The 12,699-nt window shown below is 38.3% G+C and overlaps 1 protein-coding gene across 9 annotated transcripts in view; it reads left to right on the top strand.

Annotated features, from left to right (window-relative positions):
- The window catches only part of NPAS3 (neuronal PAS domain protein 3), an 888,952-nt gene that overhangs the window by 831,975 nt on the left and 44,278 nt on the right, over positions 1-12,699 (top strand). For all 9 annotated transcript variants that reach the window (XM_014570770.3, XM_006117663.4, XM_075926952.1 and 6 more), the window contains one exon: positions 7,525-7,718. In XM_014570770.3, the coding sequence (XP_014426256.2) occupies positions 7,525-7,718 (194 nt within the window). The remainder of the gene's footprint in view (positions 1-7,524; positions 7,719-12,699) is intronic.

Below are 12,699 nucleotides of genomic sequence, written 5' to 3'. Positions count from 1 at the left end.
CCGCCCAGCAGAGCAGCTGCCTGCTGCACAAGTGCTGCTGCATAGCTCTCCAGAGGAGGTTGGCAAGGGAAGAATTTTATGTGTGCAGGTACGCACCTTAGTGGGAACTATGGTCTGCTACCTGTGACTCATCCTGGACCTGCCCATGACCCTTTTTGAGGTTGCCCCTCACCCCTAATTGAAAAACCCTAGGTTCGAACTTTATTGTAATTGAAACAGATTTGGGGAATCCGTTTCTTTCTTTACAAACAACTATATTTTTTACTCTTTTTCTATGTGTGGGGAAATACATTAATATAAAATATTTTTGTTTTATCTAGTCCTTGCTTGCTGTTCAGAGAATCACCTAAGGTAATGGCTTGGCTGCTAAGAACTACATCAAATAAAACCCTTTATTTCTCCCTCCCATGATAGGATTGCAGACAATACTTCTGAAGAATACTTATTATTGGTTATCTTTTATGCAATAAGACTGCATTGCCAATTACATATCTGATCCTGGCCAACATTTTTTTTAACCTTTTCACCATCTTTCAACTGCAGAAGGCTGGGGCTAGCCATGGCATTGTAGCAGATAAAACAAGAAACCTCTTTGCAAGTTTAATTTCATATTGAAAGAACTGTCAGAATCTTGGTATGAGAAGCGGCTGGTGAGATTGTGTGCATGGGCAGAGTTGATGATTGCTTCATTAGAACTCTGCACACTTCAAGAACCAAATGCTTTCATGTTTCTTTAAATGGTATTAAGGAAAAAATATCCTCGAGGCATTATTTTTAAAGGGGACTTCAGATATTCCCTGAGAAAAAAAATACAGCACATTGGGACACCATGGGGTTCACAGGGAAAAAATCTTTCTAGCCAAAGCTAAAATACTGGAGCCACCTTTTGAGTTTCCGCATTAAAATAAGTGTTGGCCACCAATCAAGTAATTTTTGAGTTGCAAACTAAGAAAAATTCTGAGAAGCTCCAGATTCCCAGCGTAGACCAGCAATATTTAGATTCTACAATATTAGGTCTGAGTTAGTTACATTAGCTAGTTTTTAAAGTTAACCATGTTTCATGTTTATCCACAGAACTCAACATACAACTGATTTTTTGAGTCATGCTAGATACACAAAAAAATTCCTCAGTTCTTAATTTTTTGTATTGTACAAGCCTTATTTCTTCAGTCAGATTATGCAGTAACTTTATTTTAGATATTTTAGAGTGTAGATTTAAAAGCAGTTGTGTAGCAAGTGGATGTGTAAGGGTAAATCTGCTCATCTTGAATCCTTCAGCAAATGGTCTGCTCTGGAGGTCATATCAAAGAGATTCGTCTTCCAGCTTAAACCTGTCTTTTCTAAATAGATCTCAACCTGAGCTCATTTAATACATTGATGTCTGGTTTTTTAGTCATTATACTTGCTGTATTACATATCAAAAGGACTCTTGAGAAATTCCCTAGACTTGATCATTCTAATTTCTTATGTATAACTACTCTATATTCACTCTGAGGACCACTGTATTGTATGCTAAACCATGAATTGTAAAAATTGATCCCTTTGTATGTAGGTTTGTATTAAATTGAGAGACTTTATATTTTTCCTGTTTGTTGCCACACTTGGGTTCCTGGTGTCAGTTTGTATTTAGCTGCTTGAGCATATTAAAGTTTTGCTAGTGCTTATGATGTTCTTGCCAAGAGCGCTCTTGCAGCAATCTGCACTAGAAGAGTCTTTGTGCCAATTACTTCAAAAAAGATTCTTTTTTAAAACCAATTTTTCATGGCTACTATTTCAGGTTGCAGTGTGGTGATTTCAATTTTAATTTTTTCTTTTTTTTAATGTTGATCTTCTTGAAGTGCTTATTTATAGGCTTTGGAACATGAAAAAATACTGCACTGCCGACAGGCTGAGTTGTTATTAAGACATCTAAATAGGAAAGGGGTTCAAAAGTATTAAAAATAAAACCTGGCATGTTGCATTAATAAAACACACATATAGTCAAAGAATACTTTTTAATAGTGGAATGTTTGGCCTTCTATTTACAGTTTTGAGCATGACATTGAATAGTTCTATAATCCAAGTTGTAGTGATCATGATTACAAAATATTGTGATGTAGGATCCCATGACAAAATATTTATATTGAGTTCCTATAGATAGTTTATGCTATCTGGCTGATTTCCTTAATACCAATTCTTATCACTTTCTTTTGAGATGATACCAGGATGTTGTACAAGTCAATTTAATACAAAATCATAACAAAGGAAAGAGAATTCACATTGCTGTGACAAATTATAATGTATTTCACAATGAAAAGAATGAAGACTATTCTTCACAAGAGGGGGAGAGAGAGAAGAAGAAGGAGCAAAAGAAGAAGACGAAATATTTATATATAGTAAGAAAAACATAAGATAGCAGGAATGATCATTAGGTGTCTCTGATTCTGTGCACTTTCTTTTCCCTCCCTCAAGACAAACGGTTTTATCAGCTACAAAGGCAATTGTCCTCCTTTGTGTCCTGTTAGATCAGGAAAGGTCTTTGCTACTTATATAAAATGTTTAGTAAATAATTATGTGATTATTTAAAAATAAGTATTAAATTAAAAAAGAATAAAGATAAGTTCATTTAGTTGTAATTATGTACAAATATTTTACAATTTATTTCAGTGGCTTAAAATAAGAATTCCATGTTGCTACCCTACAAAGGATAGAGTACCACTCTTACATAAGCAAAATACATCACCAGCACTTGTGCATACACTTTGGGTTGTCAGATGGTTTAATAAGAAATACTGAACACCCCCCTCCCCCCCAAAAAAAAAACACCGGGAAAAAATTCTGTTGAGGGAAAAAAAGGGGGGAGACCAAAGTTGTTGAGAAAAAAAACAGCATGGCCCCTTTAAGAAACGCTTTGCTTTTGAGGTGTTTTTGGCTCTAACAGGCTGTTGGTGGCCACCCGCCATCTTGCCTCCCTGCACTGTGCCAGACAGCTCCCCTGCAGAACCTGGTAAAGCAACCGAAATTTTTACCTCCTGGCTGGAAAAAAATAAAAAAATACCAGACATTTTAGGTGCCTGGTATTTTCTGAAATTTTTTACCAGACAGGAGGCGAAAATACCAGACTGTCTGGTTCAAGACCGGACACCTGGCAACCCTACACACACTATGTAACTGTGTGTATAAATTGGTGTTGGTTGATTGGTGAGACACAGAAATATCCAGGCACATATGCATTAGGCATTTTATATACACAGCTACATGACTTTGCACACAAATAAGAGTGTACATAGTTCTCTACATTTTTCATGCATGATCCTCCTGAGAAAATTTGGTTCTAAACAATCATATGAATACCTGGAAATGAACACTCCATTAAGATAAATAGCGTGGGTTGACATGTCTGTCAATTGGGATGGTTTAAATCTCATGGCAGACCAGGACAATGATTTACATATGGACCAAAAGAGTTAGTTTGTAACTTTCTTTTTGATTGAAGTTTAAGTTTTTGAAGAACATAGGAAAATCTGAAAGGTGAAATTCATAGATTTTTTTTCATGCCTGCAGATTTTTATTGCCCCTGGTAATTCATGACCTTACTCCTAACATCACATATATGTGAAAAATAATAGACATAATATTTAAAGATGTTTTTTGATGCCTATCTCCGGAAGTGAAATCTAGCTCAAAAGTATGAGATGAGCGAGTTCCAGATGTATTTTTCAATTACTGAGCTTTCTTTCTTTAAGTATTGACAGAGGGAAGGTTTTATCAAGGTCTTTCTGATGTGCTTGTTTATAATGAGTAGACATTAGTAGAGCACATCTAAGTGCTTATCGCTAACAGATGACTAACAGGAGCATATGGCAGGAAAAGAAATATATATTTGTCCAAGCAATGTGGCTTATTAACACTCCCACACTCATCATCAACTGTGTTTACATGTACTTACAACATCTTGCACATCTGGTTTTTGTATCAGAGAAAGCGTAACAATGGTTTCTTAGATGTGTGAATGTTAGCTACAGCTAATTTAGAATTTTTTTACATAGTATACTTTTATTTTTTCAGCACAGAAGATTTTAATATTATTTTTCCTGCTTCATCTTGACACCTTTGCAACATTATACATCTTCTACTCACAACACATTAAGAGTCCTATGATTGTGAAAAGTTTTTTAGGTCACAAATCTGTGCCTTGAAGTAGAAGTGTAATAGTAGTGGGTGAAACCAGGAGCAATAATAGGGCTGGGATGAGTTTATGCACTAGCCTGTGTTTGAGGTCAAATTCAGATTCAGATCAGGTTACAAGCAGAATTCTGTTTGGCAGACTTATAATAGTCCAGTTGAATCAGTGTCACTAAATAGTTTGCAGCATCTAGTAACAGTCTCTGATCAAAACAGATTCTGGACTAGAGGTCTTACATAGTTCCACTGGCGTTAATGGGAGACTTTCCATTAATTTCAGTGTACCCCATTAACTTGAGAGGTGCTTGAGAGACTTTTGGGGAAAGCTGCCCAGAGGTTAAATGTAAAAAGGTTTGTTAGACTGTGTTTACACTGCAATCAGATATGTGATTTGCCACTTGGGTCAGCATACCTGCATGGCTAAAAATAGCAGTAAAACAGCAATGTGGTTGCACAAACCCATCTGGGGACCCTATGTACGTATTTACATTTCTAGTCCATGCTTTGCCACCGCATCTTCATTGCAATTTTTCGATTAAATCTAGCACAGGTAGTTGCCTGCCAAAGCTGCCAATAACACCTCCAATTGCAGTGTAGTCTGTATCTTAGAAGAGAGCAACTCCTACTCTCAGATTTTTTTAAAATGCAGAGAAAACACAGCTTTTCTATCATTTCCGTGATGTAAATGTTCCTTTTTAGTCGAAAGTAACCAATGACTTTTTAAATGTGGACTCAAGAAAATTACAGGCACAATACCACTTCATTTGCCCTTAATTTTCTGAATTCCACTTGCTATTGTTTGATAAGTACTTATATCTCCATCTCAATATTGTCTGTCACAAAACAGTTTATCTGCATTAAAGTCATAGTAATTTATATAGGATATTATAGTCTGCTGTTAGGGGATTGATTGGATATGTATCTTAGCCACTTGGAGGTAACTTATCCAAAAATGGCTACCAGTTCTAAAGCTAGTTCAACTGAATCAGTATTAAAAATGGTGACAGACACAATCAGCCCTGACAGCTAAAACTGGTATTACCATCAATTCAGTTTGTCACAGAATGAGTTTGACTAAAGTGGAGATGTTTCAGCCATGAGAACTTGGCTTGAACTGGGGCGTCTGCCTCTTATAATACTGAGTCAACAAAACAGGTGTCAGAACTGACAGAAATTTGCTGCTGATTTTCCCAGTGCAGCAGCCAAGACTATGATCTGACCTCCCCCAAAATCTGAAGTGGTTTGGACCTGAGGATATGTTTCAATCCATTATAAAGTTAGGGAGCAGCTGCATGGCTTGAATCCAGATACAAACTTTCCCAAAGATCAGCACTGGTTGAGTGTAGCAGAGTTAGTGTTCTGCAATCTCCAGGGGTATGATACAAACTCAGTGCTGCAGTTTCACTGAGAGATCAAGGAGAAACTAGATATTAATTTAATAAGCACTTGTTCAGAAACAAATCTTTTTGATATTTAGCAATAAATGACAAATTAATCTTAAGTAAGATATATCTCAAGTTCTCCCCCAAATGTTAATGCCAACTTCAAACATTTTAGGATAGACATTCCTTTAAAAAAATGCTTTTGCCTAGGATAGTGAGCATAGGATTATTTTTCACATTATTTCTGGTTTCATTAAAAAGCAACATTTTCTGAAGTATTTACAGATGTGTGTTTCTGCAGTAAGCTGAAGTTGCATGATAAAATGAGAGAGATAAGGGTAAATAAGCCTATGTGTAAGCGTAGCTAGGGGGAGAGAAGTATGATATTAGTGTCCCTCCTGTGAAGCAAATCCTGTTTCTTTTAGCTATTTCTTCATTAGTTAATAAGATCTTGCAAAAAATGTATGTTTGAAATAGTATTTTGCGTCCTGGCCTCTAGGATTGTCTTCAAATACTCACAAAACAGTTTTCATTAAGTATGAATTTAGGTAGTAGTTACCTTAGGTGTGAGTGATCATAAACCTACAACTGAAATGGACAAAACAACAAGATAATTATCCTCCCCACTTTGTGAATTAAAAAAAAAATCAAGCTTTAAATCATCAGTCTATTAGCTTAAATGAGATTTAATGTTGGGTGCACTACGTGATTTGACGAATTCCCAATGGAACACAGAACTCATTACCTCTCACTCTCCACTAACGATAGCTCTCATATTAATAGTGACCAAAAGCTGCAGACTGTTACCTTTGGGAAATGAATTTCAGATCCCAGTAGATGAGTACCCACACCATCACAGTTGGTCCATATTGGCATCTTTGTTGGCACTCTCAGTAGAGATGCTGAGACCTGAATGCACCATGGAGTCTTAATTCTCTGTCCTCAAACCCTTCTTTCCAGGTGGATATTGAGATGCTGTCAGGATAAAAGGTGTAGACAGTTTGCACTGCCACTACCCATACTGTCCCTGGTGTGTGAATATAACCCTACCATCTCCAGAGCTATCTATCTAATACCTGCCACAAGTACTATTCATTTTTTTCAAATAACATCATTTTATTTGTCCACAGTAAGGCTTCTCAAGCAGTTGAGTCAGAAATTATGGGTCAGTCCTTTCTCATAGTTTCATAATCATTCAGCTTCAGCAAGCAGCACTGAGTTGCAATCTCAAATGGAACAGCTGGACCTCCTGGGTATATTTTACTTAGTGTTCATCGTATAAATAGGGGAAAGGAAACCTCTGCTTCTCCTTCAGCTCTGAAAGTTCTCAGCACATGCACAGTGCATTAAGCTAACTCGTGGCTTGACTAGTAACTCTGCAGCTGCAAAATGTCGGGGGTTGTGCAGAGAACCCATTCAAAGTGCTGTGCTTGAACCCACTGATTACTTGCAGGCTCACGCTTCTTGTGTTGCCAACCACAAAGAAGTAATTCAAGGATGTAAGCAGTGTCTCTAAGATGTAGATGACTGGCAATTCAATTAAATGGGTCCTGGAAAAGTTTCAAAACTGCTACTCCTTTTGTCTCACATTTTAATCTCTGAATGTTTTAAAATTAGCCTTCCCTTTTTTATTCCCATTACTTCACTTTTATGTCTCTTACCTTCATTCCCTTGATTTTCTCATTTGTCCTTTCTTTTTTACTTTGAAAAAAATCAATAACATGGAAGTTCTGGGTTTTAGATTTGATAAATTGAAGCATTTGGCTATTACGTACTTTTCTTCTTTCTTGCCATGAGGACATTTAGGACATGTTGACAGCCAATATTAATAAGCTTAACACTGATCCTGGTGGTTACTAAATATAATTTTTGACAGAGTTAAGTGCTCTTTAGAATTACAATGTTGTCCTTTAAGAAAATCATGTCCCATTTGCATCGTGAATTCACTAGGGTTTCTTTTATTCTTTGTCTTTTGCAGGTGATCCACATAACAGGCCGGTTACGACTGAGAGTATCATTGTCCCATGGGCGGACAGTTCCTAGCCAAATCATGGGGCTTGTAGTTGTCGCACATGCTTTGCCCCCTCCTACAATCAATGAAGTCAGAATCGACTGCCACATGTTTGTTACTCGCGTAAATATGGACCTCAATATCATTTACTGTGAAAATAGGTACAGCATCTCAGCTCTTTTCAGTGTTGCATATATATACTATGTATTCCATGGCATGGCAAACAGTGGAGATCAGACTCCTGGAATGTCAGCCATATGGGAGTACTCACTTCACTGTTGTTATTAATTATTGAAATCAGAGGAGTATGAAGGAGATTTTTTAAATATTAGCATGATAAGTTGCATGATGTCTTTATGTTTGAAAGTGAACAAAAGGAAATCTACTTTTTTAAGTTTAATTACCCTTCATTTCTGAAATACTTTGCAGAAGATGCCATCTCAATTGAAATTCTGCCTCTGCTTATTGGACTGGTTTCTAGAAGGGGTCAGATGGAGCAGATGACAGATTTGGGGGAGGGTCATGTAATTGGAAGCAAAAGGTGTGGGGGAAATTGTAGGGTGAGACTGGATGATGACTTGCACAGCACAGAGAAAAAGGATATGGACAGACTGGAAAGTCCAGCAGAGGGCAACGGAAATTATTAGGGGGCTAAGGGCACATGACTTATTAGGAGAGGTTGAGGTAACTGGGTTTATTTAGTCTGTAGGAGAGAAGAAGGGGGGAGATTTGAAAATGGCCTTCAACTTCCTAAAGGGGGGTTCCAAAGAGGATGGAGTTAGGCTATTCTCAGTGGTGGCAGATGACAAAACAAGGAGCAGTGGTTGAAAGTTGCAGTTGGGAAGGTCAAGGTTGGATATTAGGAAAAACTACTTCACTAGCAGGGTGATGAACCACAGGAATCAGTTACCTAGGGCGGTAGTAGAATTTCTATTCTGAGAGGTTTTTAAGGCCAGATTTTATAAAGTCCTACCTGGGATGATTTAGTTGTGGTTGGTTCTGCTTTGACCAGAGGGTGGGATTAGATGACCTCCTGAGATCTCTTCCAAACCTAGTCTTCTATGAAAGGTGTGAGTGGAAACAAGTATCGGGTGACAGGTTGAGTAAAAATTGGATGGGATGAGTACAGTTGCTTTGGAGAGGTGGAGGAAAAGTCCTGTGGAGCATGGAACATCGGAGTTTAAAGTGGATCAGATACAGTGGGCACCTGGGAATATGGTCCAGAGTAAGGGAAAGAAGAGCTGAGAAGAGAGCTGACTAGAATGCAGTCCATAAGGAATTTAGAGGCTGGGAATGGAGGGAGCCTAAAGTAAAGAAGAAAGTTGGAAACAGTCAGAAGAGGTAACTAAGGACCCAGTGCAGGAGAAGCTACACTCAACAGTTGAATTGCCAACAGGATGAATGCAGGCCTTTGATGTGATAACAGCATTGGCATGCCATAATTAGAAGGTTAAAATTATCTAACATAGAAGTTATCTCTATTCTGAACAGCATTTTAAGCACATATGTAAGTGCTCTTCTGAAAAGGGATAGACATAAGCATGTGCTTATGTGCTCTACTGGATCAGAGCCTTAAGCTTTTTAAAATCAATGTTCAGATTCAGTTAAGAAATTAGCTTATACTATCATGATCTGAACTGTCTTTGAAATAATAATAGTACTTTGTAACTAGAAAGCATATTTTATTCAGGCTCTCAAATCACTTTACAAGGATGGGAGATATTATCCTAATTTTTTAAACTGGGAATACTGAACCAGAGAAAGCAATTTGCTCAAGGTTACATAGAGAGTTAATGGCAAAATGAAAGTTAGAATGCTGGCTTCCTGCCTGCAAGTACACTGCACTAACATCTAGATTATGTAGTGTAATCTAGTAGTTAGCAATGATAGTTTAAGAGATTAGTAGTAATATATAGCTGGAACCTTTTGCATAGTTGTTGGCTTGAACCTGTCCTATCTTGATAGTGATGAAAAGTCGTTACCATCTGACAGTTCTTCAGTGACCTCTGTGAAATGAGTTGTTGATATTAGTCCAGTTCCTAAAGGATAGGTCTCCTCTTCACAAAATCACGCCCCGCTCCCTAGTTATTGGTATCTTTTTTGGCAGCCTCAACGAAGGAGCCAAAAATTGAATGGATGTGGAAAATGAACTATCCTTTCAGGTCAGGATTGAGATCAATTAATTGGGCAGTGTTTGGGAGATTTAATCTTCCTCTGCTGTCAATCCAGCATTATGTGTGAAATCTAAATTGTTTTTTAAAATGTAAACAGTTTTTTAAAACTTTCCAGTATCGCTGTATCATCATATAGCAGTAAGGCCTTTATATTCCTGTGTGTGAGAGAGGAACCTTTGAAAAACCTAATACAGATAACAGTCCTGGCACTTAGCACTGATTGAGGATGGGTGGCCACCTGGGAAAAGCTGATAGACAAAGGTGTAGCGGAGCCAGTTAACTTAGCTGGTCATTCTTGTCCAGAAAGTGCCCGATGGCTAGGTGTCCTATTGTATTATTGTAAGATTAATTCAGAGAGAGCTTTATCAGGTAACTGTTTTTCCTTTTGCTGATGGTGTTTATTTTGAATGTTAGGATACAGCATTCATGCACTGTTACTGAAATTAACAATGAGGAATCTGTGCTTTGTGGCTCTTCTTTGGGCTGCAGAAAAGGAGGTGCACTTAGCAGAAGCATGGAAATACGGAAAGTGGATGTTGCCATCAGGGACAGCAGGAAGTAGAAAACCCCATTGATAGACGTTGGGAGGTCAGTAGCAACCTATCTAGTTAGGAGGCTGGCCGTTCATTGAGGCAACCTACTGAGGCATCAGGGACCAAGAAGGTTAAAGAAAGGGGCAGTGACAGCATCTGGGGCTATAGAAAATAGAAGTGCTCATTACTGAATATGTGGACTAGACTACTGGTGTACCACTGCAGTAGCAGGGAAATCACTGGCGATGCAATGGGGCAGCACTGTTGCACTGATAGAACAAAATAGCCCCATGCTTGGGGTAGCAATAAGCACTGTTGGAATAGTTTTGTGGAGTTAGTGACAACAAGCAGGGGAGCGTGCAGTGGAAGTGCCATTACTTAAGTTTAATTGGATGTTCACAGTATGTCACTGGACCAGCCAAGGCAAGAAGCACTACTCGTGTTTCTGCAGGGATTCTTTTGCGAGCCTGCTTTGAGAAGCAGGAAGCAAGGATGACTTTAATCAAGTCTTTGACTGTGAACTATTCCTATCACTGGGGAGCCTGGACTCGATGACCCCCGGAGTTCTCTTCTAGCCTTATGATTCTATCTTCTTAGTGAAAAGGTTTGTGTTAAGATCCCTGATCCTGAGCATTGTTATTTTTCCCCTTTATGGAACAAGATAAATTAACTAATATAATTTTCATGGCGACTGAGAAAATTGCTGGGTTCCTGGGCAAAGTAGGGGAGGGGACTGGCTCTGTGCTCCTGGAAGGGATGGGACCTCAAGTGGAAGGGGCAAGGCTGGGTACTAGCCTCCCCCAGCCGGCCTTCAATGCCTCTGGTAGCACGCCGTTCAGGATCCAGCAGCAATTTAAAGTAGTGACGGCAGTGGCAGATGCCTCCTTTGCGCACACATCCAAATTGGCAGGCCTGGGCATTTTTTTTAGGAATTAGCATTCTATTCTATAGCTGAAACAAAAGACAGGACTATGTAGCACTTTAAAGACTAACAAGATGGTTTATTAGGTGATGAGCTTTCATGGGCCAGACCCACTTCCTCAGATCAATATATGGAAGAAAATCGGCACAACCATATATACCAAAGTGATACAATCAAAAAAATGAACACATGTGAAATTAAAAAATCACATTTTAGAACAGAGTAGGGGTGAGGGGGGAAGGTTAGTGTCTGTGAGGTAATGACATAGGGTGATAATAGGGGAAGCTATCTTTGTAATGGGTGAGATAATTAGAGTCTTTGTCAATTTCACATGCGTTCATTTTTTTTTATTGTATCACTTTGGTATATATGGTTGTGCTGATTTTCTTCCACATATTTATCTGAGGAAGTGGGTCTGGCCCACGAAAACTCATCACCTAATAAACCATCTTGTTAGTCTTTAAAGTGCTACATAGCTGTCTTTTGTTTCAGCTAGACCAGACTAACACGGCTGCATCTCTATCACTATTCTATAGCTAGTTAACCAGCTTTGCAACATGGTTTCATTTATTTTAAGGATCTTTTTAAATTTTCACAACTACCATCTTTCAACCTAAAAACTACATAACCAAAAAATAGAGGGGCATATTTTAAAACTTTGGTATCTGAGATACCTAAATCTACAGTTAGGCGCCAAATAAGTGAGCCTGATTTTCAGAGATGCTGAGCAGTGTTCCTGTTAAACTGCGCAGCAGCACAGCTTCACTGGTGATTAATCAGTCCCACCCAGTCAGAGGCTCAGGGTTCTGTGCATGGAGCTGACTGATTGGGTGAGGCTGATTAATCACCTGCGAAGTTGTGCTGCTGTGCAGCTTAGAGGAAACACTGATATTGAGCATCTACCTCTCTCCTTGATGTTCCTGTTCCTATTCTAAAAATGTGTTGGGTACAGGTAACATTTCCTCTTGAGTTGAGAAAGGTAACTCTTCCTCTTTTATACAGTTTATGCCGCCAAGGAATATTTGATATAAACACAAGACTCTGCCAAACTCATGAAGTGCGTGAATGTGTTTATGTGGTTGTTTGGGTGGAGGTGTATCACATCTGGGGCTGTAAAAGCAATATTCAAAAGGACTTGCAAAAGTCACTTATGTTATGGGGAATTTGTTTGCAGGTTGTTTCCCTACTAAAATTTACAGTATTTATTGGTGAAATAAGAATATAAACCTATGAGAACTCAGAAACTTTGGCCAAAATGTTTAAATCTGAGTGCCTAAAGTAGACATCTAAATCCATAGTTAGGCACCTGACTAAAAGTGGTCTATTTCTTAGGCATTGAACTCATATCCACTTCTGTTGATATTAGTTTGAGTTGTTGATGCTCAGCATGTATGAAAATCAGATCACTTTTATTTAGGTTTCTAAATATAGATTTAGATGTTTTGTTTAGACAACCAAGTAGAGCATTGCGGCCATTGCTTTTACTTTTTTAAGTGTCAAATGTTAGGGGGAA

The sequence above is a fragment of the Pelodiscus sinensis genome, chromosome 4 (genome assembly GCF_049634645.1).
Source record: "Pelodiscus sinensis isolate JC-2024 chromosome 4, ASM4963464v1, whole genome shotgun sequence".
Taxonomy (NCBI): domain Eukaryota; kingdom Metazoa; phylum Chordata; order Testudines; family Trionychidae; genus Pelodiscus; species Pelodiscus sinensis.
The sequence above is the reverse complement of the archived record's forward strand: the minus strand, read 5'-3'. Positions and strand labels throughout refer to the sequence as shown.